The sequence below is a fragment of the Kryptolebias marmoratus genome, linkage group LG2 (genome assembly GCF_001649575.2).
Source record: "Kryptolebias marmoratus isolate JLee-2015 linkage group LG2, ASM164957v2, whole genome shotgun sequence".
Taxonomy (NCBI): domain Eukaryota; kingdom Metazoa; phylum Chordata; class Actinopteri; order Cyprinodontiformes; family Rivulidae; genus Kryptolebias; species Kryptolebias marmoratus.
In genome coordinates this window covers 29,178,338-29,203,418 of record NC_051431.1, presented here as the reverse complement: position 1 = coordinate 29,203,418, position 25,081 = coordinate 29,178,338, and the positions used below count along the sequence as shown (strand labels likewise).

Below are 25,081 nucleotides of genomic sequence, written 5' to 3'. Positions count from 1 at the left end.
ACTGCTGGAAATAACGTTGATTGCACACAATCAGGATGTAGTAGAGCATGTTCAGGTTACAATTTGAAATGTACATTTATTTACAGGTCAAAACCTTTAAAAGGTCCTTAAATAAAACAAAACAGAATTGCAGTCGATGGACTTCAACAGTCGATGGTCAGTTTATTTTGTCCAATCCAAACCCTAGGTGATATTTCTCTGGATATATTTCAAACTAAAAAAAATATTATTTCCTCATCCATTTTTAAACTTTGCATGAAACAGGGTTACAACTAAACAAGAGAAAAAGAACAACAACAACAAAAAAAGAAAACGTTCAAGAAGAGCTCTACGGGGGAACCCTGATGTCTAAGCAGGAACACGTTTTCTTTTTTATCAGATGCAGCAATGCTTGAAAATAGAACAATGTTGAGAAACACTGCTGCACGCAGTGAGTCCAGCTGCTGCTGGTGTGGGAACGTTAAAAATAATGGTGGCGTATTTTTTTACGCTCATCATACGCCTCCTGTATGTTTTGCCCTTCAGCACACAAGTTGTTGTACTAAAAAAAAATTAAGACAGAACTGATGTTGTTTTAAAGTGAGCAGTGTGATTCACTCTTCTAAAATTACATTATAGAAGCAGTTCAAACATCAATATTCCAGAAAAAGAAGCAGAAACAGTACTTTACACTGTGTGCCTGTCCATGTTTGCATTGAAATCCACTTTCTTCCTGGTGTATGTGTTTAATCTGATCCCAGCTGTAGGGGTTGGAAGTGACATTCTGTCTCTCTTCTTTCTAACAGGAATACTACATAGCAGATGCATCCGAGGACCAAGTGTTTGTGTGTGTGAACCACATAAACAATGTCACACACCTCTACATCTCAGACACACAGGGCCTGTCCTTCTCTCTATCACTTGAGAATGTGCTGTACTTCAGTCCTGAGGGCTCAGGCAGCAACACACTCATCAGGTACTGCACACCCACCCACCCACACACACACACACACACACACACTCGCAAAACACATCCCCACATCTACTGTGTCTCATGCCTCTTTGGCTTTTAGCAAACAGGAGTTTAATAATATGGCACTATTAATGAAAATCTTAATCTGCTCTAAATGAAAAAAGTTGCCTGGTTCATTGAAACAGCCTCTGCACTCATACTGTTAGTTCAGACAGTATTCAGATCCCTTCACTGTTTGTAAACTTATTATCACCTGAAGGCAGAACGATAATGTTCTTATCCATGTCTCGGTGTGTCTGTGTGTGTTTGTTTGCCTGTATCGATAGCAAACTATGTCATGAACCTCTGAATGAATATTAATGAAACTTTCAGAAAGTAATAATTAGCTGTACATCTACAGTTCAAGATAGCCACCTCAGCTAATCAACTTTAGCTTACACAAATCTAGCTGTACCTCAGGAAGTTTTACAGATATTGAGCTAAAGTTTGGTGTAGTTGTAGCTGACAGACATTTACAACACATGGTAGAAGACCTGAGGGAAGTTGGCCCCACACCTTCTTCAAATCAGACAAAATTGGTGTCAAACGTTTGTGCTACATTTGTGCTGGTTTGTGCAGCAAAAATTTTCGTTTGTGCCGCTATCATTTTAAAGATATTAAGATATTAAGAAATGTTTCTAGAGGCCACGAAAGGTCAACCAGCCCCACCACCTTCTTCAAATCAGACGAAATTGGTGTCAATCAACTGGGCTACATTTACGTTAAGCCAAAGCGGCACAAACAAAAAATTTTGCTGCACAAACATAGCCGAGTTGATTGACACCAATTTCGTCTGATTTGAAGAAGGTGGGGGGGCTGGTTGACCTTTCGTGACCTGTAGAAATATATTTCTTAATATCTTTAAAATGACAGCGGCACAAACGAAACTTTTTGCTTCACAAACCAGCACAAACGTAGCCTAGTTAATTGATACCAATTTTGTCTGATTTGAAGGTGGGGGGGCCAACGTCACTCTTGCAAAATCTTGCATGAGATTGTGCATGATGTTTTTTTCAAGAATTAACCAAAATGGCTATAACATCATTATACCTCATCATAAGATGATCTTAATCTAAAACTCTAACATTAAAGGCAACAGGCAATATGCATTCCAACCAGCAATACGTGACCTTTAATTGTATTTTAATTTTACTTTAGATGGTCATAATTGTACCCTTAATGTAAACCATAAATTTGGAATTGATCAATAATTGAAAGAATTAGTGTGGCAAATTGTTTTCAACCTGAAGGTGTCAGAGCTGAGTCACTCTATAGACATAAGAAGATTGGATTTGTTGCGAATTGACTTTACAGGACTTTCGGTTTGAAAAGGCTCCCTCATGTGTCTTTTCAAGATCCAGTACTCCACTCAACATGTTAAGACATCAGCTACTGATCAGTACCCTCCTGTGGTGAAAGGCATGCTGGTCACAGAATCCTAATGTGGGGTTACTTTTCAAAAGGATTGGGTCACTGGTCAGAGTTAAGTGAAGGCTGAAACAGCTTAAACATGTTAAGTAAAAATGTTAGGAAGCGTCCAAATCCAGGCGTAGAAACCTTTTAGAGAAAAAATAATAAAAATATCCATTTGGTCAAGCAAACCATATTGTTTTATACTAAGAAAGCCCAGGTGACCTTCCAGTGTAAATTGAGCACAAACTGCAGTCTCACCAGTAATGGAGCTGTTCCCATAGCAACCTTTGAAAATCAGAGAGCGGCTCCACCATTACAGAAGCTTAGTAACAGTGGCAACACAGAGGCTTTGTAAACATCAACAAGAACTATGTCCTTATCAAATAAAGCCACAAAACCTGTTTATGGCTCTGACACCATAGCTGTTCTGACCTGCAAGTTCTGGACTCATTGATGTTTTGCTGCCTTTCCTGCTGTTTTTTCATAATCACGTTGGAAGATGGTGCTTTTCCTGGGCAAAAGCAGTCACGGTGGTGGCTCAGGTGTCAGCCGTATGCTGATGATTCATTCTGTTTATCTGACACTCTGTCCTCTGCTCAGGAAATTAACCTTCTGTTATCTTCTTCACATGATGTGATTTTGCTTCACACCTGTTAAGACGTTTGTTAGGTGATTACTGACATTTGTTTTAAAAAGAGATAGCCTGGTCATTTTTGAAGTGATGTTCTGTCAAATGGTTATTTATAGTTAGTACCCTGTGAGCTGGGACATAGAGGACATAGTATGGAGAAAAAGGCAGTAGTCTTCATCCAGGCTAGGCAAATGGCTAGCCAAATGAGGGCCCGTTTTTCTTATTAAAGTTTTTTGAGAACACATACACAAAAAAAGCAACCTCAAAAAAAGAACCAAAAGAAAAAAAAATCTAATCAAATTTATAACATAAAAGTTTCATGGAAGATCTGCGTGTACAAATATCCTCAATGGTAACAGAAAGAACAACAATAAACAAAAGTCATTCATCAGTATTTTCCAAAATGGCAGTTTATTAAAGGTATTTAGTTGTCCCAGGATTGCAGAAGAGGAAACGGTCCCAGATTTTCTTGAAGTTTTCTATGTCATTATTTAGCTTGGCCAGCATTTGTTCATTGTTGAATGACATAGTGTCATTCAACACTGACACTCATTTAGCTAGCTGTTAGCCTAGCCTGGAAGAAAACTTTAGCCTCTTTCTCCTTGATTGATGTGACAGTTGATAAGAAACTAACTATTGATAACTGTTAGACAATAAATAACTGCAACAAAAGGCCAGACTGTCCCTTTTAGTTCAAGTTTAAAACAGTGATTATAAAACTAGGGTGAAATTTCCCCCCTTGAGCAAGGTCTCATGTTGCTCCTTTGTGTTACAGATTCTTTGCCAACGAACCGTTTGCAGACCTGCACCGCGTGGAAGGGCTGCGAGGCGTCTTCATTGCCACACTGATTAACGGCTCGGTCAGTGAGGACAACATGCGATCTGTCATCACCTTTGACAAGGGAGGGACGTGGGAGCTGCTGCAGCCGCCTTCAGCCGACAGCCTGGGAGGAACCATGGACTGTCAGGTACAATGTCCTGCACTCTTCTTTCATGATTCCAATTAACCTCACCTGTTCAATATCACCCAAAGGCAGAGTCCTAATGCTTTAACCTGTGTGCGTGCACTTGTTTGTTTGTCTGTGACATCTTAACCCGGTTTGTCTGTTCGCAAAAATATCTCTTGAATCATTGAACAGATTTTAAGAAAACTTTCGAAAAGTAATCATTGGATGAACATCTACAACTGTTAATCCTCTGGGGTCAATTCGGTTCAAGACAGCCACCACAGCAAAGCAACTTACATATAATAACAAATAATTGAATGAAATATGTCAGTTAAAATGTCACGACAGAGATCTTTTTGTCTGTTCTCTCTAATATGTTTAATTATTGATCAGTAACAGCAGAAAGGATGATGGTTGCAGCAAAATGAAGGAATGACTTAATAATCTAACAATTAACAATAGGTGTTTTGGTTTTTTTTTTTTGGTTTTGTTTTCTTTTGTTTTTTTTTTTTTACAAATATTACTTTGGCCAGACCTTGTAGAAAAAAATATCAGTAATGTGGTGCAGGTCAGTGCACAAAACCTAAAAATGTTAAATTTCTGTAATCTGATTTAGAAATCATATATATATATATATATATATATATATATATATATATATATATATATATGTACACTGTTTAGTTTTAGTAGGACAAATCCCTCTCTCTAATTATCTGGAACAGATTGTTTGTAGATTTACAGTAATAAAGAGAGAAAGCGTTATGGTTTATTTTTGATTTCTAGAGAAAATATTTTTTACTTTATACTTTTTGTTATGAACAGTTATTTTTTTAAATTAAACAACACATTAGGAAAATAAAATCTTTGTTTAAACATTGGGGCTGACAGTACTAGCTGTTCAGATTATTTAGAGAAATCCCAACTTTAAATGATTTTCTGTACAACAGAGATTTCAGAGTCCAAACTGCTCCACTAAATACCAGCTGTCTGTTTACAGCCAGCAGACCGTCCATTTCTAATATCGTAACCTTTAAAGCTCCCCTCCACGAATTGTTTCCTTCAACAGAATAAAAAAGTAATTCATGTTAGGTTCATTGGTAACTCTAAATTCTCCCTAGATGTGAGTCAGAGCCTGAATGGTTGTTTGTCTTTATATGTCCCTGTTAAGGACTGGCAACCTGTCCAGGGTGTCCTCCACCTCTTACACAGTGACTGCAGCAGCTCCCCACAAGGCTGCACTGAAAAGTGTAGAAAGAAAATGGATGGATGAATATTTGGTATTCTGTTAATTATAGTTCTTTGAGAGAAATTGGTCTTGGAAGAAATGGTATCAGCAGGTCAGAGCTGCACAAATATTGAAAATCGGTATTAGCCCACAAAACTGGAAACTTATTATATCACCAAATAATTTAGGGCCAATTTTGTATCACTTTTTTGAACTAACAACAATACTAAATCATATGTTGCAGAAAAAATATATATAATATACATAAAGTATACATTTAAAACACCTTAGAAATGGGGATAGTTTTCACACTTGTGACACTTGTGAAGAAAGAATTTACCCTGATAGCTTTGAACATTTTGAGGAACCTCCATCCCTCCAACTTGCTGGATATTAGGCCTGATATTATCCATTATGTCTGTGCATTTGGACTGACACGACTCTCAGTCAACACTTTCCTGCATTTTTGTGGTCTTGTAGTTTAAAGTAACATCAGCACACTTTACCTAGAACCCTGAGGCCAAATTGGGCTTGGAGGCAGATGGTCCGCTGTAGCATCCCTGGCAGAGGAGCAGCCGAAAGACAAAGACGAATCTGAGCAGCAGTAGTATTTGAATTAGTTTTATTTTAGTAGTTTTCTTTTTCTTTTTCAGTAAATTCTATTACTTCATGTAGTGCATTTTGTAATTTTTGCTTCAGTAGTGACACAGTCATAATTATCATATCATCAGGATCCCTTACTAGCCCATGCCTCTTTAGAACAGACGGTAAAGCTGGAGTCATACTCCATGAGAAGTCACGTAGTCGGCTCTTATTTACATGGTTGCACGATAAAAATTGCGTCAATTTGTTCTCATAGCAGCTTTGTCTGCTGGTTCGCAGCCTGTTTTCTCACAGGGGTTTGCGTCAAGTGTTGTGTGATTGTTCAGAAGTTGTTGTGGGCGTGTTAATGTGAAAAGCCGGTGAGCTTTAATGGAGTCATTTTGGTCCTACTGCTCCACGGAGAAGCAGCTGGTCAAGGCTGTTAGAAAATACAGCCACACAACAAGGACAGGAGAGTTGAGAAACTGGTGGGATGAAACCCATTTTAACGCTGTAGGAGGAGGGAGGAGCTTCCTGGGAGTTCTAAGCAGAGTGTCTCGTGAGCTATGAAAAATGTGTGCAAAAACGAACATCTTTCAACTACATGACCGCAAACCGACTTCTTGACTTCTTATGGCGTATGACAGAGCCTTAAGTTGTGCATTGACACTGTTCTCAGTCATTATTTTCTGCTCTTATTCAATATCAGCTCCAGCATTGCCTGTACTGATGCAGTGGTTGGCGCCGTTTGAGCCTACGGGGGTCTTTCTGTGCAGAATTCACACGTCCTTAAGATGCTTGACTCTCTGCTCTTTTTCCTCTCCCAGCTCAGTAAAGGTTGTTCTCTCCACTTGGCCCAGCGCTGGAGTCAGCTGTTCAACATTCAGCTGAGGAGGATACCTGTTTTATCCAAGGACTCTGCACCAGGACTCATCATGGCCACAGGTAGGACAACATGACACTAAATTAGTCAAACAACTATTGTCTATCAACAGATTTTTTTAGAGAAGCTCTTTAAAATGTATTGATGCTTTGATACAGAGTCAAGGGTTGATCAGTACACATAGCACATCTGTCCATGAGACTTCACATTTCAGTGTAGCCACCAAAAAGCAACATGTGGCCACCAGCAGCTCTTCTGTCTGATAAAGTGGATGCAGCTGATGGCTGGTCCACTTTTTGTCCAGAATCTCATACAGGTGCCAACTGTTTTACTGCCCCATCTTAGGATAAAGCCTCCTTTGTTAACATGTCAGAATAAATACTCCAGGTTCCTACACAGTCTTACAAAAGTATAAAAAAGGTAGAATTAGACTTTACTGTTTTCCAGGTTTGGTTAAGTATGGAAAAACACAAGTGTTTCTTAACTTTATTATCTTTCACATTAAAATAAGAAATAAAACAAAAAATATTCTATAAGTTGCTTTTTTGTATTAAAAAAAATATAGTCTCCACAGTTTCCACTTTTTTTTTCTTTTATTACCTGGGTCAACAACTTCCAGAAACTGAAACGGGAAACGCAGACAATTTCCTAGTTGTAGGACATCCTATCTGTATGGTTTATGTTCTCAGTGAAAATACAACAACTTTACTGTTTAGTCTAATCCTATACCTGCCCATGCAGGAAGCCTTAAAAATTGTCAGATTTGCATTTTGAGATGATATAAATTAGTAAAATTGTGAGAGAAAAGTTTTTGCCTGGGCAAAAAAAACAAAAACATGTTTGGTTCATAAAACAGCAACAAACTAAACAAACAGTGTCACGCAAATATAGGAAGGTTTATATTAATTAATATTGTATTAGCTAATGTAGTTTTCTTTCACATTGATATTCCATTTTTTAAAAAGTGTTATTTCATAAACCTGAAAAATTATTAAAAAAAACAGGCCCTGGTTTGGCTAGCAGTTTATCCTAGCCTTTTCATTTATGACTGAGGGCACAGCTGACAGAATTTGACAGAACATCACTTCAAAAATAACTCGACTATCCATTTAAAGTGATTTGCTGACACCTCGAGTGGTACAATTGGTCTTCTACAGGAAACAAGTAGCACAAACCCACAAGTCTGCCTTCTGTTCCTTTATGTAAATTTCCACATCAGGTATGGACTAAAACACAGAAAATACAGCTGTCTGTGTTCAGAAGTCATTGTTGAGAGAATGTTAACCTGCAACTTTAGATTAAAGGAGAAAAAACAAGTAGTTGTGTCCAAATTGTACAATTTTATCAAAAAGAAGTGGAAAAAGTCTCTGCTCTGTTGCTGAAGAGGAGTTTCTTCCTGCAGTTTGAATACACATTTCTTTTTCATGGCTGGTAGAAAGCACTGATTTGTTGATTTTTCTCCCATGCTCCACTGCTTTTCCAGCTCCCAGTCAGACTCTCTAATTAAATTCTTATTAGATAATGTCCTTGGAAAGAGAGCAAAAGAGAGAGAGGGAAAGAGAGGAGCAGGGATGGACGATTGGAAGTCAGCTCTGCCACTTTCTTTGTTATCGCTCCTAAACAGATGGCCTAATTACCACTGGAGCACCCAGGAGGCAGTGGACACATCACACCCACTCATGAACACACACCCAGTCCAAACACTGCAAAGTTTCATCCATTTAAAATATTATTGTAGAAGACACTGTTGTCCCAAGTTCTTGTTGTTGTTGTGTTTCAGGCCCTGTGTTAATAATTGATTGTTGTTGATTCTTGTTGTTGTTGTGTTTTTTTTTTTATTATAAAAGATGAATAGAGTGAGAACAGCTTTTTTGAGCATTAATCTACATAGTTTTGTTTTTTTTCTGAGCAGCCAGTTTGAGTGCATGAAGTGATTCTCTCCAGGTCACTGTTTGATAACTTCTTCATTTGTCAGAGTCCTTGTTACTCAACAAATTATTTTATGAATGTAGCATGTTTTGAAGAATGAATGTACGTGAGACATTGTGTAAAATATAAATAAAAACAGATTGCAATGATTTGCAAATCTCATAAACTCATGTTTTATTCACAATGGAACAAAGTAAACACATCAAATGTTTAAACCAAGAAATCATAAATGTTAAAAAAAAAAATCCATCCATCCATCCATCCATCCATCCATCCATCCATCCATCCATCCATCCATCCATTTTCTGTTGCTTGTCTGTGGTTCGATCACAGAGGCAACAGGTCCAGGAGATAAACCCAGACCTCCCTTTCCCCAGCGACACTCTCCAGTTCCTCCTGGGGGATTCCAAGATGTTCCTAGACCAGTGAGGATATTTTCTGGCCTTTGTAGTTCTGATCATCTAAAGGGTGTCTGACCATGAAATAATTGATATTATCTGTACAGAATATGTATTCATGTTCTGGTCATCTGTCACGTAAACCTCTTTTGGTTCTACATATGTAGAAAACTTTGCATTGTGGACATTCTAGCTTTTAGAGGTTTTACAGTTTATATAGTTGCATTAGGATTGTTTTTTATACTAACAGGTGCCCGTTATGGTTTCTACAAAAAAAAAAAAAAAACATAAAGTAGAAAATAAACCTAACCTTTAAACCAGTATAGTAGACTTTTTTTTTGTATACTTTCTATCTATGTACATTTGATTTGGGTGTTTGTAGATTATTTTTTGTGAACTGCCCAATTTACAAAGTATCATCATAAGAATAGCTCTGTCATTCCTTCCAAAGGTCACATGCAGAAAGACACAGGAGGCTCTGCTTTTAGGCTTTAAGTTGCAGGTTTTTCACATATTAATAATATTCAGGAAAATTTCCTTTAGTGTACTGTATGTCTGCCTGTGCGTATTTTCTGTGTAAAATGCCCTTCTGCCCTCTGATTGCAGGATCTGTGGGCAGGAACTTGGCCAACAAGCCTAATGTGTATGTGTCTAGCAGTGCTGGAGCTCGATGGAGAGAGGTCAGTACAAAACCTGACAGATGACTAGAAAAAGACAACTTGTAAAACTGAGTCACAGGCTGGTCATCTGGCAAATAAACCCTAACATATTGTAACAGATAATGGCTGGAAATGTGGACAGACCTTTCAGCAGACACACAGCAGTTTCCCCAGAAACATAGAGTATGTAGATAATGGGAGGATAGTGTTTTTGTTTCTAAATCTTTTTGATTATAAATGAAATTATCTTAAAATATTCAAGTAGTATTGGTGAATAAAGATGGTCAAATTCTTTAAATGTTAAGGAAAAGTACTGTTGTTGTACGACAAAAACACATACTCTTTCAGTTGTTAGGTTTTACGCATCAAGACATTGCAATACTTGCATTAACTTGTATGACTAAATCAGTCTGACATATTGTTATGGAGAAACCATAACAATCTTCTTTACGTCAGTGCTTCACACAGCATTTCCTCAAAACACCAAACTGACATTTGCAGACATTTGTTCCTACATATTTACTTTTTGTCTTATAATTTGCTGCTGTGCTTAAGTTGTAAACAGGGTATTTCATGTTTTTTGCATCAGCTCTGACCATGACATTAATTTCATTTAACCTGTCTGCTCGGGTCTGCTAGGGCTCTCATATGTGAGCTGTGCTCGCTGCAGTACACATTTATTTAAAACTGTGGCGCCAAAGACAATAGAACAAAAAACAAAAACAACTGATTCATACAATAACCAGAAGCACAAGAACAACACAGGTGTTTTTCTTTTTAGGAAATACTGAGATTTGATGCGATCAACATTTAGATTTGTTATTACTCATGGACCACAAGACAAAAAACTATCAAATTTCTAGGGTTAAAGCAAAAACAAATTGGCATAAATTGCCACCCTTTAGGCTGTACTGAAAACTGTAGACTCCTTAGAGGAATGTTGTAGTGAATCTGACCCAAAAATAGTATGACAACGAGCATGTGTGTACACAGGCACAGAAAGCATGATGAAACACATTTCCAGCCTTAGTCTCCTGATCCTGTTTTATGAACCAATGTGGTCCAAGTTTCAGCTGTCAGACAGATGGCCTCAAATCTGGCTCTAAAATCCTTTGGTCTACAGAGGAGTTCATGGTTGACTCAGTGATTGAAAGCTTTCCAAACCACCAACCCTCTACCACCGTGCTTAATAGCTGGTATAAGATGTTTGTGCTGATATTTTTATATTTGGTTTTCTCCAAATGTCCTGTTGTGCATTATGGGTAAACAGCTGTACTGTTGTCTCATTTGTCCAAAGAACATTGTTCTAGAGGTCTTTGTTCAAACGAAGCTTCACAAGTCCAAGCTGGGCTAACATGATCTATCTTGTGGAAACTGAGTTGTATCTCTTGGATTTTGTTCAATTTCTTCGAATATTACATTGACTGACCTCAAAATGAACTTGGGACTCTGTTTATTTAACTGTCATTTAGTTAAAGCACGTCTGAATGCTGACAAAACTTGTGATTTTTAATAGAGTAGCTCACACTGCTCACATTGATCACTTGATCGTTGCATTTAATCAGCAGCACCTATCTGGTACGGATCTGTTAATTCTTCGAGAAGCAGTGAGGGGCGATTTTGTTTATCACAAACTGTTTCTGCCTTTTGTCTTAGTTTTTAGTCCTGTTGACCAGGTAATGACCACAAGTTTGTTATCAACGCTATTGTCTCTGGACCTTTGCTGATTGTTTCTGCTGTTTTACATTGAGGAAAAGAACAACATTAGTTTGGTTTTGCAGGGAAAGTAAGAGTAAACCCCAGAATTTCAGGGTAGAAACCAGCCATTTGTTTTTCCAGAGATTTTATGGATTGTTATAAATGATGTCTGATCACTGTCTCTACTGATCCAGGCTCTGGCTGGCCCTCATTTTTACACATGGGGTGACCATGGTGGTATCCTGATGGCCATCGCACAGGGAGGCTCTACGACACATCTCAAGTAAGTTGAATTGACCAGTTCAGATTCTCTTTGAAGGAAAAAAAACCTTGACCTGTGATGCATCAAACATGGGGAGGAGAGGTTTGTCAAAAGGAATGTTTCATTTTAAAACTCAAACTGAGGAGTAAAGCGTATGAACAGCAACTGCCCCCCTAACAGGGTTCATTAAGTAGCAGTAGGAGCAGACTGTGGATTTAAAGCAGCTTGCTGGAGTTTAAAACAATTCTGACAGTCAACAGAGGTTTAATAAAAGGCTTCTGTGTCAACAGAAATCCTGTACCCATGTCTCATTTTTGCAGGTGATACAATTTATCTCTGCTCAAACAATCTAAAATACAGAGAGATTTTACGTCCTCTACACATTAACCTAGGTTTGCCTTAAAAAGAACAAAAGTCTCTGTAAAGTTTTCACTTTATTCCTGTTTTATCTGAAAATAATGAAAGAATGAAAAACAGAATGGGACAACTTGCAAATCTCATAAACCCAACTTTTATTCACAGTGGAACATACGTACGGTAAACATACAGTGTCTATATAATGTCTTTAAAAAGTATTCACGTTCTGGAATATTTTATATTTTTTATTGCTGTCATAAATCAGTCATGGTCAATATAAACTGGGCTTGTTTACAAAACAATTTAAAAAAAAAACTTTCTTCAATGTCAAAATGAAATAAAATTTCTACAGAGCACTACCAATTAATTAAAAATATGATGTAAAATAAGTAATTGCATAAATATTCACTCCCTTCAAAGTGACTGACCTAACTCAATTCAGAGAAAAGTTTGTTATAAAGTACAAGTTAGAGGATGGATACACAAGGGTTTCCAAGGCCCTGAACATTCCCAGGAGTTCTGTTAAATGTTAAAGGAATACGGATCATGTGTAAATCTATTCAGAGCAGGCCATCCTCACAAAGTGAGTGACTGTGAAGAAGACCATACTGGAGCTTTTTGGCCATAAGACATTGTGTTTGGCGGAAACCAAACACTGCACAGCACTACAAACTCATCATCCCCACTGTGAAGCATGGTGGTGGCAGCATCATTCTATGGGGATGCTTTTTGAACTGGTGGGCCTAGGAGGCTTGTAAAGATAGAAGGTAAAATAAACACCACAAAATATAGGGAAAACCTGAAGGACAATCTGATGCTGTCTGCAAAAAGAAACAATTTCTTGGAAGAAGATTTATTTCCAACAACACAATGACCCGAAGCATTCAGAAAAAACTGCACAGAAATGGTTTAAAGACAACAAAGTGAATGTTCAGGAGCGGCCAAGTCAAAGGGTAATGTTATTTGTGTCAGCCATTTTGAATTATAGTCCCTATACTGAAGACATGTTTGTCCTTTCCAGCCTTTACATTTGAATAAACACATTTTAGAAACTCAGGAAGTGTTTTTCATAGGGGTGGCAGCTCTTTTTGCTTTGTACTGTGACACAGGCTGAAGTGTCACCAAGATACAAGGGCCATTCATTGCTGCATTTAGCTAATGGTATTCTTCCTTTCTTGCTGTGGTCCGTAAAGAAACAAAGCTGGCAGCTTCGGTTGTCATATACAACTCAATGCTGGTTGTTGACAATTCTTACAAATCTGATAGCTAAAAATTGCTCTCAGGTCAAAAAATTAAAAAATGGGGAAAATGGGAATGGGAAAAAATGGGAAATATATATTAAATACTGATCATGTCCTTTTCAGGTTTAGCACCAATGAAGGTGAGACGTGGACCGAATTTAAGTTTTCAGACAAGGAGGTATATGTTTACCAGCTTCTGACTGAGCCTGGGGAGAAAAGCACCATCTTCACCATCTTTGGATCATACGCTGAGCAGAGGCACAGCTGGCTAATCCTGCAAGTCAACACCTCAGATGTTCTAGGTAGGTTGGAGAGTGTGAAGGAGCCATGCAGAGCATTACATACATGACAAAATCTGCAACATTTAAAACAAGACATGAACATTGTCATTTGGACAATTAGCCAGAACTTGGCAGTTTTTTCTAAAAAAGGTTTGAGTTTTTTTATTTTTATTTTTAATGATTAAAACAGCTCCACAATCACCACAAAAATAAAGATAAATCATTCACATTCATTTATTCTCTGTTAGTACAAATGCAACATCTGTCATATAGCTCCAACAGTTAACATCTTCCACTTGTAAAAATCCATCACTTTACCTGGAGTTCCACTAAGAACTTTTCTACATCTACTTTCCCCCAATTTGCTGTCCAAATGCCAAATTTCCTTCTTTGGGTTTTAACTGTCTCAGAGATGCCACCTGTATAAGTCCATTACTGGGTTTCTTTACTATGAATATCTTGAGAGAGATGAAGTAGTTATTATATAAGAAAAATTATACATCTATGAAACAATGTCTGTCCAGAGGCAAGTCGGAAAGTAAAATGTAAAGTAAGTAAAATTTTTCCAAATTGACATTTTTGACTTTGAGAATTTAATGTTGAGAAATGGCCTAGATCTTTATTTTCCTGTAGTTACCAGGGGGATTCAAGTTATCAAAGCTTAATCAGTGTTGTAGTTGTTTCCCTGCTTTTTAGCAGATCTTTAAGTTCTGCAGAAACCCGTTAATCAGTCATTCAATTCAGGTGTGTCAAAGCAAAGGAACACCTGGCTGGATAGTGGTCTTCCAGGACCAGGAATGGACACCACTGTCCTAGAAGACCAAAATGATGTCACTTGGGTCTTGCAACTCATCAGAGAGGGCAGATTTCTTTACTTCTCCCAGAGTATATCCAGCTTTGCACATCCTTTTCTTTGGCTCTGTTCCTTCTTTGGAATTCCCTCTTCTTTACTGCCTTTTTCCATGTTGCTTTGCTGCCACGTCAGCTTCTTGTTTTGTTATAGTTAAGTTTTCACCCCGTCACCTGCCTCTGAGGTCTGCACGTATATCTTCTCAACATGCTAACTATTAGAATAAAAAAACTGAGCAAGAATAGTTTTAGAGATTTAGGAAATAAATTTATAGACATGAATTTAGTGCAGAATAAAAAGCTAATTGCCACTTGAACCAAAACAACTATTTTCAGACCGTTCGATTCACTGCATCGCTCATAGCAGCAAAGCATGTTGCTGGAACAATGTATGGCTGAGGAAGTTAAAACAAAAAAAAAAACGATGACTGAAAAATGAAATTTATTATTTCCAGCTGCTACTTCTATATAAATAATTGCATCTTCTTTTGTTGTTTTCTTCAGGTGTTCCTTGTTCTGAGGCTGACTACAAACTTTGGTCTCCATCAGACGAGCATGGTAACGAGTGTCTGTTGGGCAGAGAGGTGACGTTTAAGAGACGAGCTCCTCACGCTACATGCTTTAACGGGGAGGACTTCGACAGACCGGTCACCGTCTCTAACTGTTCCTGCACACGCCAGGACTATGAATGGTGAGGAAGCTGTTCAGGAACAAAAATTGGTCATAAACACACCAGATTCTGACAATATAATAATTACTGACTACTCAAGTAAATTATTTTAAACAACACTGCAGTAAGCTGGTGTAGATTCTCAGTCATCCAGGCCATGGTAAAAATTCAAAAAAGGTTCAAAAGCAAAAACAACTGCACTTCTATTCTGTCGAAAGCTCCTCGGATGAGAAGCGAAACGTCTTCAACTACAGATTAGAGGTCCAGTTGATTTAGCTTTTTAACCTTTTTTGAATTTTCGGACACTGCAGTAACTTAGAGGAATTTGTTAGATAGGGTGTTTATTTAGCATGGGTTGGACGTGAAACTAGGAAGAGGTGGCACTAATTGTGAGATGCTGAACATCATTAATGGAAAAAAAATATAGATTTTTGTAACTGCTTTCTAGTTTTGGTTATAAATGAGGTTCTGTTGTTACTGCAGAATGCAGAAAGGAATGTAAGCTTTTTCTCTCTCTCCTCTTCTCTTTAGTGACTATGGCTTCAGGCTTAATGAAGACTTGTCTCTTCAAGTGTGTGTGCCGGACCCTGAGTTCCTGGGTGACCTTTATGCTCCTCCAGTCCCTTGTCCTGTTGGTACCACCTACCGCCGCAGCAAAGGGTAAACTGCTAATATTTGACTGACTTTACAAGACAGAAATGTGTTCTCAGAGATGGTGGGTTATGATTTTTTTCAGACAAAAGTATAAAGACATCTACTTTTACACTTATGAGCCTTTGCATGTAGCATTCCTATTTCTTTTTTTTTTTACACTTTATTTTTTATTGAAAATGGTTATACAGAACAAACATCAACTACCGCAGGAAAAGAAAAAGAAAAAAAAGTGGGAGAGATAAGAAATAATCACAATGGGACTATAAACAGTACTCAGAACAGATAGGTCACCAAGGGAGGAAGAGAGCGATACAAAGAGATAAAACTAGACAGACAAATTAAGGCAAACCGGTTACATTTTACATGAAGTTTCATGAAGAGTCCAACAGGTGGGGGTTTCCCTCCAGCTTTACCAAGTCTTGCCAATCCCCTCAGCACCAATCCACTCTTACCACCCCAAATAATTAACAAATTAGGCTCAACTTACTTTCGAATTCCTATATGTTAACCATCTCAACCAATATTTTTGGATTTTGTCTTTCTGTAGTCTGAGGGAGAAGGTAAGCATTTCCATTTCATATATTTCTTCTACCGTGGCTGACCAGTCTCTCACCGTCGGTGGGCTCCCACTAAGCCAATTTCTTGTTAATGATTTCTTTCCTGCTATCAGTAGTATTTACAAAAGGTACTTATCCTGAATGTTAAGTTCATTTGGTAAATTACATAAATATATATTTTGAAAATTGTGCTCAATTTCAAAACCAAGAATTACTCTTATCTCTTTAACTACATTTAACCAGTAGGAATAAATCAGTGGGCAGCTTCAGAAAATATGAAAGTGGTCAGCCATCACATTGCTACATCGTCTCCAACAATGTCCCGATTCACCTCTGCCAGTCTGAGAGAATGTTCTTTTGTGGGTTATAAAAAACCTGACAATATTCTTCCATGAAAATTCCTTCCAGTGTCCTGAGCTAGTGGTGGTAGAGTTGATTTGGCATATGTTTACCCACTCATCCTCTGTCAGTGTTATTTTTGCCTCCCTTTCCCATGTATTTTTGATATATAATGTTGATGTTTTTTTGTAGGCTTCTAAGAACACATATAGTCTGGACAGCCTCTTCTTGTAAGATTTACCTTGATAAGCATCCATAAAGATATTAATGAGGTCCTGGTCGTTTTTATCCCCTATTTTAATGTTTTTATTAAAGTGGTGCCTGAGCTGTAAATATCTGAAAAGGTCTTGTTTGTCAAGGTGAAATTTTTCCTGCAACTGTTGGAAACTTTCCAAATCAGTTCCAGAGGAAATCACGCAGTATGATGTAATGCCTTTTCTGGTCCATTCTTTGAACCTTGAATCTAGTTGAACTGGTACAAAATCTCTATCATGCTCAATCCATCTTAATAACCGTGTTTTCCTCTCTAAGAGTGGGTTGCGGGACTCTTTGAACCAGATGGTGAGAGGGACTTTTGTAGAAACACACAACTCATCTATATATGTAGTCTTGAGGTTTTTATCCCCCATCAGAGCTTGTAGGGGAATGTCAATTTGACTTAATTCTAGGTCTTTCCATTTGGCTTCATACCCTTCTTCACACCAGTAAAGTTCAGCACGAATGCACAACATGGCAGGCCCCATCAAAGTTTCTCCAGGAACTTTCTAGTTTGCAATTAGTATTGCCACGCCCCTAGTATGTCCATTTGGGTGGGAAGAATAAAATGTCTTTTTAAACCCCATTTTTAAAAGTTTTTCATGGTTCTCTTTTGTTAAATGGGTTTCTTGCCAGAAGATGATTTGTTGCTGTTCTCTCTTCATCTTAGCTATGAGCTTTCCTCTTTTGATTGGATTTTGTAACCCGTGAACATTAATAGTTATAAGTTTATATTGCTGTTGGAACATAAATCTTTAAATGAATGAATCCCTCTGACTTACACATCCAAAGCGACCTTAACATTAAAACATTTATAAAGAACAAAAACAAAAAACTTGGACCTTGAAAACGTATTAAGAGAACGACTTCCAAAACAAAATGACTCATTAAGGAGTCCTGGATGAAGAGAAAAGTCCCCATGAAACTCTTTTCATGGGGGGCCTCTCCAGTGCAAACGGAAATGGCTCAGTACGAGTATAAGTTCAGTGCACAATCAGAGCCTTTAAACCAGCTCCCAAAACGATGGTCATGTATTATCTATATATATTCCATTTTAGTTACATGTTTCTTGTTAACTTTAGCAAAGATTAAATGAGAGATTAGTATAATGATGCCTGACAGTGTCTCTTTAAAAAATATTCCATTCTTAATCCACATGCTGGATCAGATCACTGTGAATGTTTATCTTACCACCTGGGTTTTAACGAGCGGTGCTTAACTTGGAGAGGTGGCTGCGTCCCCCGCCTCATGACGAAATCCGCTGAGTTTTTTCCTTGCTCTGTCTCCATGTGAGTCCTGGTTCTGTCGTTTGGCCTCCACAGTCTCCCAAGACAATCTGTCCAATTTCTCCATTGGCACTGCAGTGGGGGGACCCTCGTTGCTTCTGCACTCAGGAGCGAGACCCCTCTTCTGCAGGTCCTTCATAGCATCCGCTGCATTGTTGTATGTGGACGAGTCACCGTCAATAAACACCCGGAGCTTAGCTGGCGGCGGGGTTTGGAAGCGGAAACCTTTTTCTTTCAGGAGTTTTCTGATAGGGCCGTAAGCCTTCCTCTTCTTTTGGGTCTCTGCTGGATAGTCCTGGTCGAAAAAAACCTGCTGCTGATTGAGGCGGATCTCTCCTTTCTTCCATGCGGTGCGAAGCACCAAATCCCTGGTTCTGAATGCCAGAAAGTAGATCCCCACGGAGCGGGGGGTCGCATTGTGCAGTGGTTTAGGACCCAAAGGTGGCAGCGTTGTATAGCTGGGTCGGTATCCTGAAGTGACAGCTCGGCCTTAATAAAACGGTCCATAAACTCCAACAGGTTATCTGCCTCCGTATCCTCAGGAATCCCGTACACACAGATGTTGTTCGCCGTGAGCGTGCTTCTAAGTCAGCAGCTTAGCTTGGATTTTATCTTGGTTGCTTATAGCTTGAGACAGTACCTCTTTCGCCGCCATGGTCCACTCCTCCATTTCTGCCTCACGTTGTAACGACTTCTCCGCTCTCTTTTTGTTCTCTTTTATGTCCGACACGATTTCGTTTAGCTTTCCATTGATCTCCTCTTGGAAACTTCTTAAATCTCTCTTCATGTCGGTTGAGAAGTTGTCGCGAAAGCAGCACAACTCTTCCTTCATGTCTCAACGAATGGCTACGATTTCTTTGTGGATAGCTCCGATGCTGGCTTGAAGCCCTTCCATAGCCATGTGCTGGTCAGATACGCCCTCGTCGACTAGATCTTTAAAAATTCTCTCGCCTGTTTCTTGTGTCTGTTTTGATGCTTTCCCCCTTTTCATCATAAGTTAATCAGTTTTAGAAGGTTAATTCAACTCTGGCAAAGGGGGGTTAGTCAACCGGTTGGGAGCTCTGGTTCAATGCGTCTGCTCACCTCCATGCCATAACCGGAAGTCCAATCCTATTTCTTTTTGGTTTAGTTATTGTGTTTGTACACAATTATAACCAATATTAAAACATTTCTGTGGCAGATGTATTATTTTTTTCAGTTTGAAGTTTTGTGTGATAAAACTGTAGTAGTGTATTCTAGGTTCAAGTGGAATGTCTTAATGCTGTTTGGTGATGTATTGATTTAGCTTTTTTAACTGGTTAGCACAGTTTCTTCACAGCAAGAAACGTTAAAACTGGGCTCAGTTCTCTTTGTGAATTGGGTTTGTTCTCCCTGTACATGTGTGGATTTTCTCTGGGTACTCCAATTTTTCTACCACAGTCTGAAACCATGCGTGTTGACTTCATTGTTTTTTTTGATGGGAGCACACCTGTGTTCTGCTGAGAAACGAAACCTCTCCTGTTTCTGTTTCAGCTACAGAAAAGTACCTGGCGACAGCTGCAGTGGAGGAGATGTGGAATCCCGGCTGGAAGGAGAGATGCTGCCCTGTCCTGTTGGAGGTAATGTGTGGTTTATTCTGTGGTGGTTTCCTTGTGAAGTGTCTTCAAAGCGGGGGGACGTTCTTCTGGGTCCTCAGCGACGAAGTGAATGATCACAGAAATGACTCGACAGACATAAGTTACTCTTGAACAGTGAGAGTTTATTCAAAATAACAGAGTCTGTGCCGAAATCGAGACTTCTAGCCCAATCAATGAGATCCCCTGTTTCTCTGGGGCTGCTTGTTTTTATGAACATCTTACCACACCCAGTTAGAGTAAAAAGACAACCACGTCCCACTGGGACGGACCTGAACAATACATTCAATTCAATTTATGGGGATGAACTAGGGTCTTCAGACAGGCAACATAACTGTCCACGTTTGCAAGTTTTCGACAACGTGAGCGTAAGAGCCCACGGTTCACTTCCTAAGAAGGCGTTGTGACTAAAGACAGTGTCTCTCAAAATGAGAGCTCAGGCCTCATGGTCTGAGCACAGATGCAGACCAGTTACCTCACTTGGCATCAGGCTTTATTCAATAGGATGTGTGCACTACGGAGGTCTTACAAACACCTTGAGTGCATGCTTTTTTGACAGACTAAGCTAATTATTTAAGAAGGAAATGAAGCAAAAACATCACTTCTACAAAAATATGATCTTTTTAAATACCTCTTAAACACACACACACGCTGTCTCTGCTGAACAGAGACTTTCACGATGCAGCTTCTTCCCTTTAGTTTATGAAAACATGAAAAGCAATTTATACATTTAGCCTAATTTTAAATTTCTTTGCTTAGCAATGAACTGCCAGTAAACATGGGGCTGATTACACCCAGACCTTCTAGCTTGCAATGCGTTGTAGTCGTTGTCTTTGTTGGAAAATTGCGAAATTTATGTAAATTTGTGTTTACGCCCACCCCCAGTGAGGAGAAAGGGAGTAACACGACAGCCACAGAAATTTGACATAGTCCAGGTAAATGTGACGAAAACATGGAATTTATTTCCAACAAAAATCTCAGGTTGCTCGTACAAACTGTGGGAGAGAAAGGGACAGTTAGGCAAAGAAAATACAACTAAACAGGGCCCAATTACAATCTATGCTAAATAAAACATACAGAAAAGAAAACCCTGCTAACCTAATCTAGCAAAAGTTTCACCAAAACTTTACATGGGTGGCACCCACCTACTTACCTAGTGTATTTAACAGAAAAACTCCTACGTGATGGAAGTGTACAGGGTACCCCAAAACTTACCTAGTCCTCTAACTCCCTCCACAATCTTTTACACAAAGAACAACAAGACGTGTCAACTAGCCAGCCAGGTGGAGCCGCCCCCAGTTCTCCAGGTGGGCTGCTCATATAAGGCCTCCTAGGACGCTGATTGGCCCATGGGAGGAGAGGATCCAATCAGGGGAGATTGACACCAGCTTCCCTACTACCTGTGAAGAGACAAACAAAAAAAAAAAAGGTGGAAAGAAAAACACAAACAGCCTGGCAGGCATGTAACAATGTGCGAACACTTATTTGTCCTTTTCATTTTAATAATATTCATAAAATTATGAGCGTTCGTATGAAACAAGATTTGAAAAAGTTATTGCAAAGAGCATTCTGATCATGTATTTCACACATTCAAATAGATGCTGTTTAAATGGGAAATTTCTAGTTGGATATATAATAAAATGGAAGTACATCCTGCACTAGTTTTTGTTGTTATTTTTACCCATTATAACTTTGGAGAGCAGTATATGAAGATTTTTGTCTCCAAAAGAGAAACCAAATGTACAAATTTAAAAAATATCAATGTCTCATAACTATTTTTTGGGGGGTGAAAAAAGCAAAAAGAAACTTGTTGCTTCACTGAGCATCCTGATACAGTTAGTTTTGTATTATATCATACATTACCATTCTGCCAAACAGCATGATGCATGTTTGTAATGTGAATTATTTTCATATTTTCTGTGTCTTTACAGAGAGTAATGAGTTCATCCTGTTTGCTGTGAGGAATGCCATTCATCGCTATGACCTGGCCACAGGTGCAGACCAGGCCCTGCCTCTGGCTGGCCTCAGGGAGGCTGTGGCTCTGGACTTTGACTATGACAGGAACTGTCTGTACTGGGCCGACATCTCACTGGACACTATTCAGGTCAGTGATGAAGTCCCCTGTGAGGCTTCCAGGCTGGGCTTCTTTTTGACAGTCTTTGTTTAAATTGTTCAGTGCAAATATATTCATTACTTGTATTTGTTCAGCTTGTCTACAGGATTTATTACATATTTGCACTGGTAACGTTGTGTTGTCATTTCCTTCCTTTTCCTGCAGCGTCTTTGCCTGAACGGCAGTACAGGTCAAGAGGTCATAGTAAAGAAAGACTTGCAAAATGTGGAAGCTTTGACCTTTGACCCCGTCAGCAGACTACTCTACTGGGTTGATGCTGGAGCCCAAAAGATAGAGGTAAAAAAGGCAAATATATGTACATATATTTGCTGATAATTCACATTATAACCTCTATCAGTCTCCCAGAGGTTTTGTAAAAATGACCGTTTCTTGTTTTTTGGGATCTAAATACTTCTGGATTCTTTGTGCGACTTCAGCCTTTTATATATTAAAACTTCTGCTCATTCAGGAGACGGGTACTATGACTTTTGGTTTTGGTAACTTTTAAACTTTCCAAAATATTAACCTTTTTTTATAAATATTTTTTCCTGCAGTAGCTCAATGATCAGTGCCGTGGTCTTGTAATCCAGAGGTTGCAGGTTCGAGCCCAGGTTTCATCAGGAAAGGCATCGGTTTAAAACAATTGCCAAATCTTTTCTGTGAGTTTGCTGGCTGTGGCGACCCCTGCAGAAGGGATCAGCCAGAACAAGTATAACAACACAAATATTTTAACCACAGAAAAACATCGAAATTTCTTCAATTATAAAAAAAATGTTCTCTATTAAATCTGCTCCAACATATTTGTTCTGTTTGTCTTCTTTTGCTACTTATAGCTTTTAGCTAACCTTTTCTACTTATAGATTTAGCTAGCATTTAGATACTTTCAGCTTTCTGATATTTTAGCTTTTAGCTAGTCCTTTCCTGCTTTTAGTAAACTTTTTGCTGGTTTTAGCTACCATTTTGCTACTTTTAGCTAGTGTTTTGCTTCTTTTAGCTAATTTTCTGTTTTGTTTGCTTGTTTTAAAACTCAGTTTCAGCTTTAACACATTTCAGTAAACTCATTTATTCCTCAGCATTCACACTGTTTTTGCAGATAATGCTAGTTCTCTAAATGACTTATTTTTCTTGTTTATATTAATGCAGTTTCTTTGCATGTAGGTTTGGATCAGTTGTCTTTTTGTTGATTGCACCTGCCTATCTTTGAAATGGAGGGTGAAAGCATTATTATAATATAGCAGTATTGATGTCACTTCCTGTTTGTTACTTTAAGATTTTATTGAACATTTTCAGTGAGATCCTTCTAGTTTACTTGAAGTACCTTTTACATCATCATACTCCAGGTAGAATGCTCAAATTTAATATTTCAGATGCTTTTAGATGCTCCACGAACCAAACTCAAATCCAGAAGTGATCATGTCTTTGCAGTATAACTGATTTATATTATACTGCTTAAAACTTGGAGAGTTTCAAAACACTGTTGAAGACTTTAGAAGAGTTTGACTTTGAAAATAGCGTGTTCTTTGTCATGGCAAAAAGCTAAGGGAGACAGGAAGACACCGCTTGGTGATTTTTAACAATTTATTACAAAGAAATGTCAAGCAGTAAATCCCAGGGATGAGACTAACCTCAGGTTGTCAGAGAGTGACTAATTGAGCAAAGTATATCAATAAGACATAGCTTAGGCCACCAGTCTGTTTTTCACTGGTTGGCTGTACCACTTAGAGGGCAGCATAAATTATCATCAAACTATGAACAGATACTGTATGTATCTGTCTCCTGCTGATGAGAACATCTCAGACGAGCTATCAGTAAAACTTATTTTCTTTTTTTATTCTTTTTGTGTTTCATATTAAAGTTTTATTTGATTTCTTTGAAATAGTTTTGGTGATTTTTAAAATTTTTATCTGTGGTTTCAAATAATTGCCTTTAGTTAGCCTCATTCTATTGTACAGCAGTTTGGTTCAACTTCTAAGATTTACAATGTGCTTATAAATAAACAGTAACATTGATATATTGGTTTATAGAAACCTCGGCTTCACTGTCGGTCCTTTTTTTTTTTTGTCTGTGTGTGTACATGTGTGGGGGTGGGGGTGTTTCTATTTTTATGTTTAACTGAACATTATTTGTTTTTGTAATGCTAAAATTACTGTTGGTGCATTTAGCAAAAAGTGAGATTTATATATTTCCAACTTTCTGCTAAAAAACCCCCAAAACAAATCACAAAGAAAAGGTCAATAAGAAGTAAGATTGTCCAGCTAAAATACAAATTATTAAATAAAATGAGAAAAGAACCTTATTTGTTGAGGTTTTACATTTTCCGACTCACGGAAACGTGAGGATTGTGAATCTGTAGAGATTTTTAGTTTGCACTGAGGTCAAACAAAATAGGCTCACAGGAAAAGGCACTTTTAAAATATTATGTCCACTTTGAAACTGTCAAACTGAACTTTACAAATAATAGTGAATAGTTTCATTGTTATTTTCTTTGAAGGTCTCTAGTCCTGACGGGGACCTGCGTCACACTTTACTTAACTCATCCATCCTGGAACATCCTCGAGCTCTGGTTCTGCTGCCTGCAGAGAGGTAAAACCACATGTTTGTAGCTGCCTACCAGGTTAGGAGCATCACTATTACCATGCAGCCATTCTCACACACAGACAGCTCACCGTACCTGCGTTGAAAATGCTGTCACCTTTTTGACAGCCTCTCCACCCTTTGTGCTGCTTCTGACTTTTTACAGCTAGTTCTGAGTCTTCTGCACTCAATAAAAACTTTGAATCCATTTGGTGCTGCACAACATAGTAGAATAGGTTCATTGACCAGGAAGAAAAGGAATTTTTGCCCAGATGACTGCTGATCAAGACTGGTCAAGCTGAAAACCAGATGATACCAATCACAAGCAGATTCCTTAGTGTGGCTTTACTTTTAAGGAAGAAATAATCGATCAGTCTACATACTGTTTCCCTGCCTGTTTTCCCAACTCACTCACTTACTAAGCAGCAAAACAAAAAAGTGGTTTCATTTCTGCCAAGATAGTTCTGCTTTTATCTTGGATGCAAATTAAGTAATCTCATAATGGTATTAATATTTAAGGCTTTCTCTTTGTTTGTGAAGATTCATTTAGAAATCCACATAATAGTAGATATATATTTTTTAAATTAATTCATAAACACTGGACTAGACAAATTTTTTTTTAAAAAGGAACACAAAATAATTTAATGTCCCTGAGACACCACTTATCCTCA

The 25,081-nt window shown here is 38.3% G+C and overlaps 1 protein-coding gene across 1 annotated transcript in view; it reads left to right on the top strand.

Annotated features, from left to right (window-relative positions):
* Positions 1-25,081, top strand: part of sorl1 (sortilin-related receptor, L(DLR class) A repeats containing) — a 137,599-nt gene that overhangs the window by 76,213 nt on the left and 36,305 nt on the right. The window contains exons 8-19 of the mRNA XM_017436024.3: positions 786-955; positions 3,811-4,003; positions 6,620-6,737; positions 9,609-9,682; positions 11,554-11,642; positions 13,343-13,521; positions 14,854-15,040; positions 15,551-15,679; positions 19,623-19,708; positions 21,655-21,827; positions 22,002-22,133; positions 24,328-24,419. Of these exons, the coding sequence (XP_017291513.3) occupies positions 786-955; positions 3,811-4,003; positions 6,620-6,737; positions 9,609-9,682; positions 11,554-11,642; positions 13,343-13,521; positions 14,854-15,040; positions 15,551-15,679; positions 19,623-19,708; positions 21,655-21,827; positions 22,002-22,133; positions 24,328-24,419 (1,622 nt within the window). The remainder of the gene's footprint in view (positions 1-785; positions 956-3,810; positions 4,004-6,619; positions 6,738-9,608; positions 9,683-11,553; positions 11,643-13,342; positions 13,522-14,853; positions 15,041-15,550; positions 15,680-19,622; positions 19,709-21,654; positions 21,828-22,001; positions 22,134-24,327; positions 24,420-25,081) is intronic.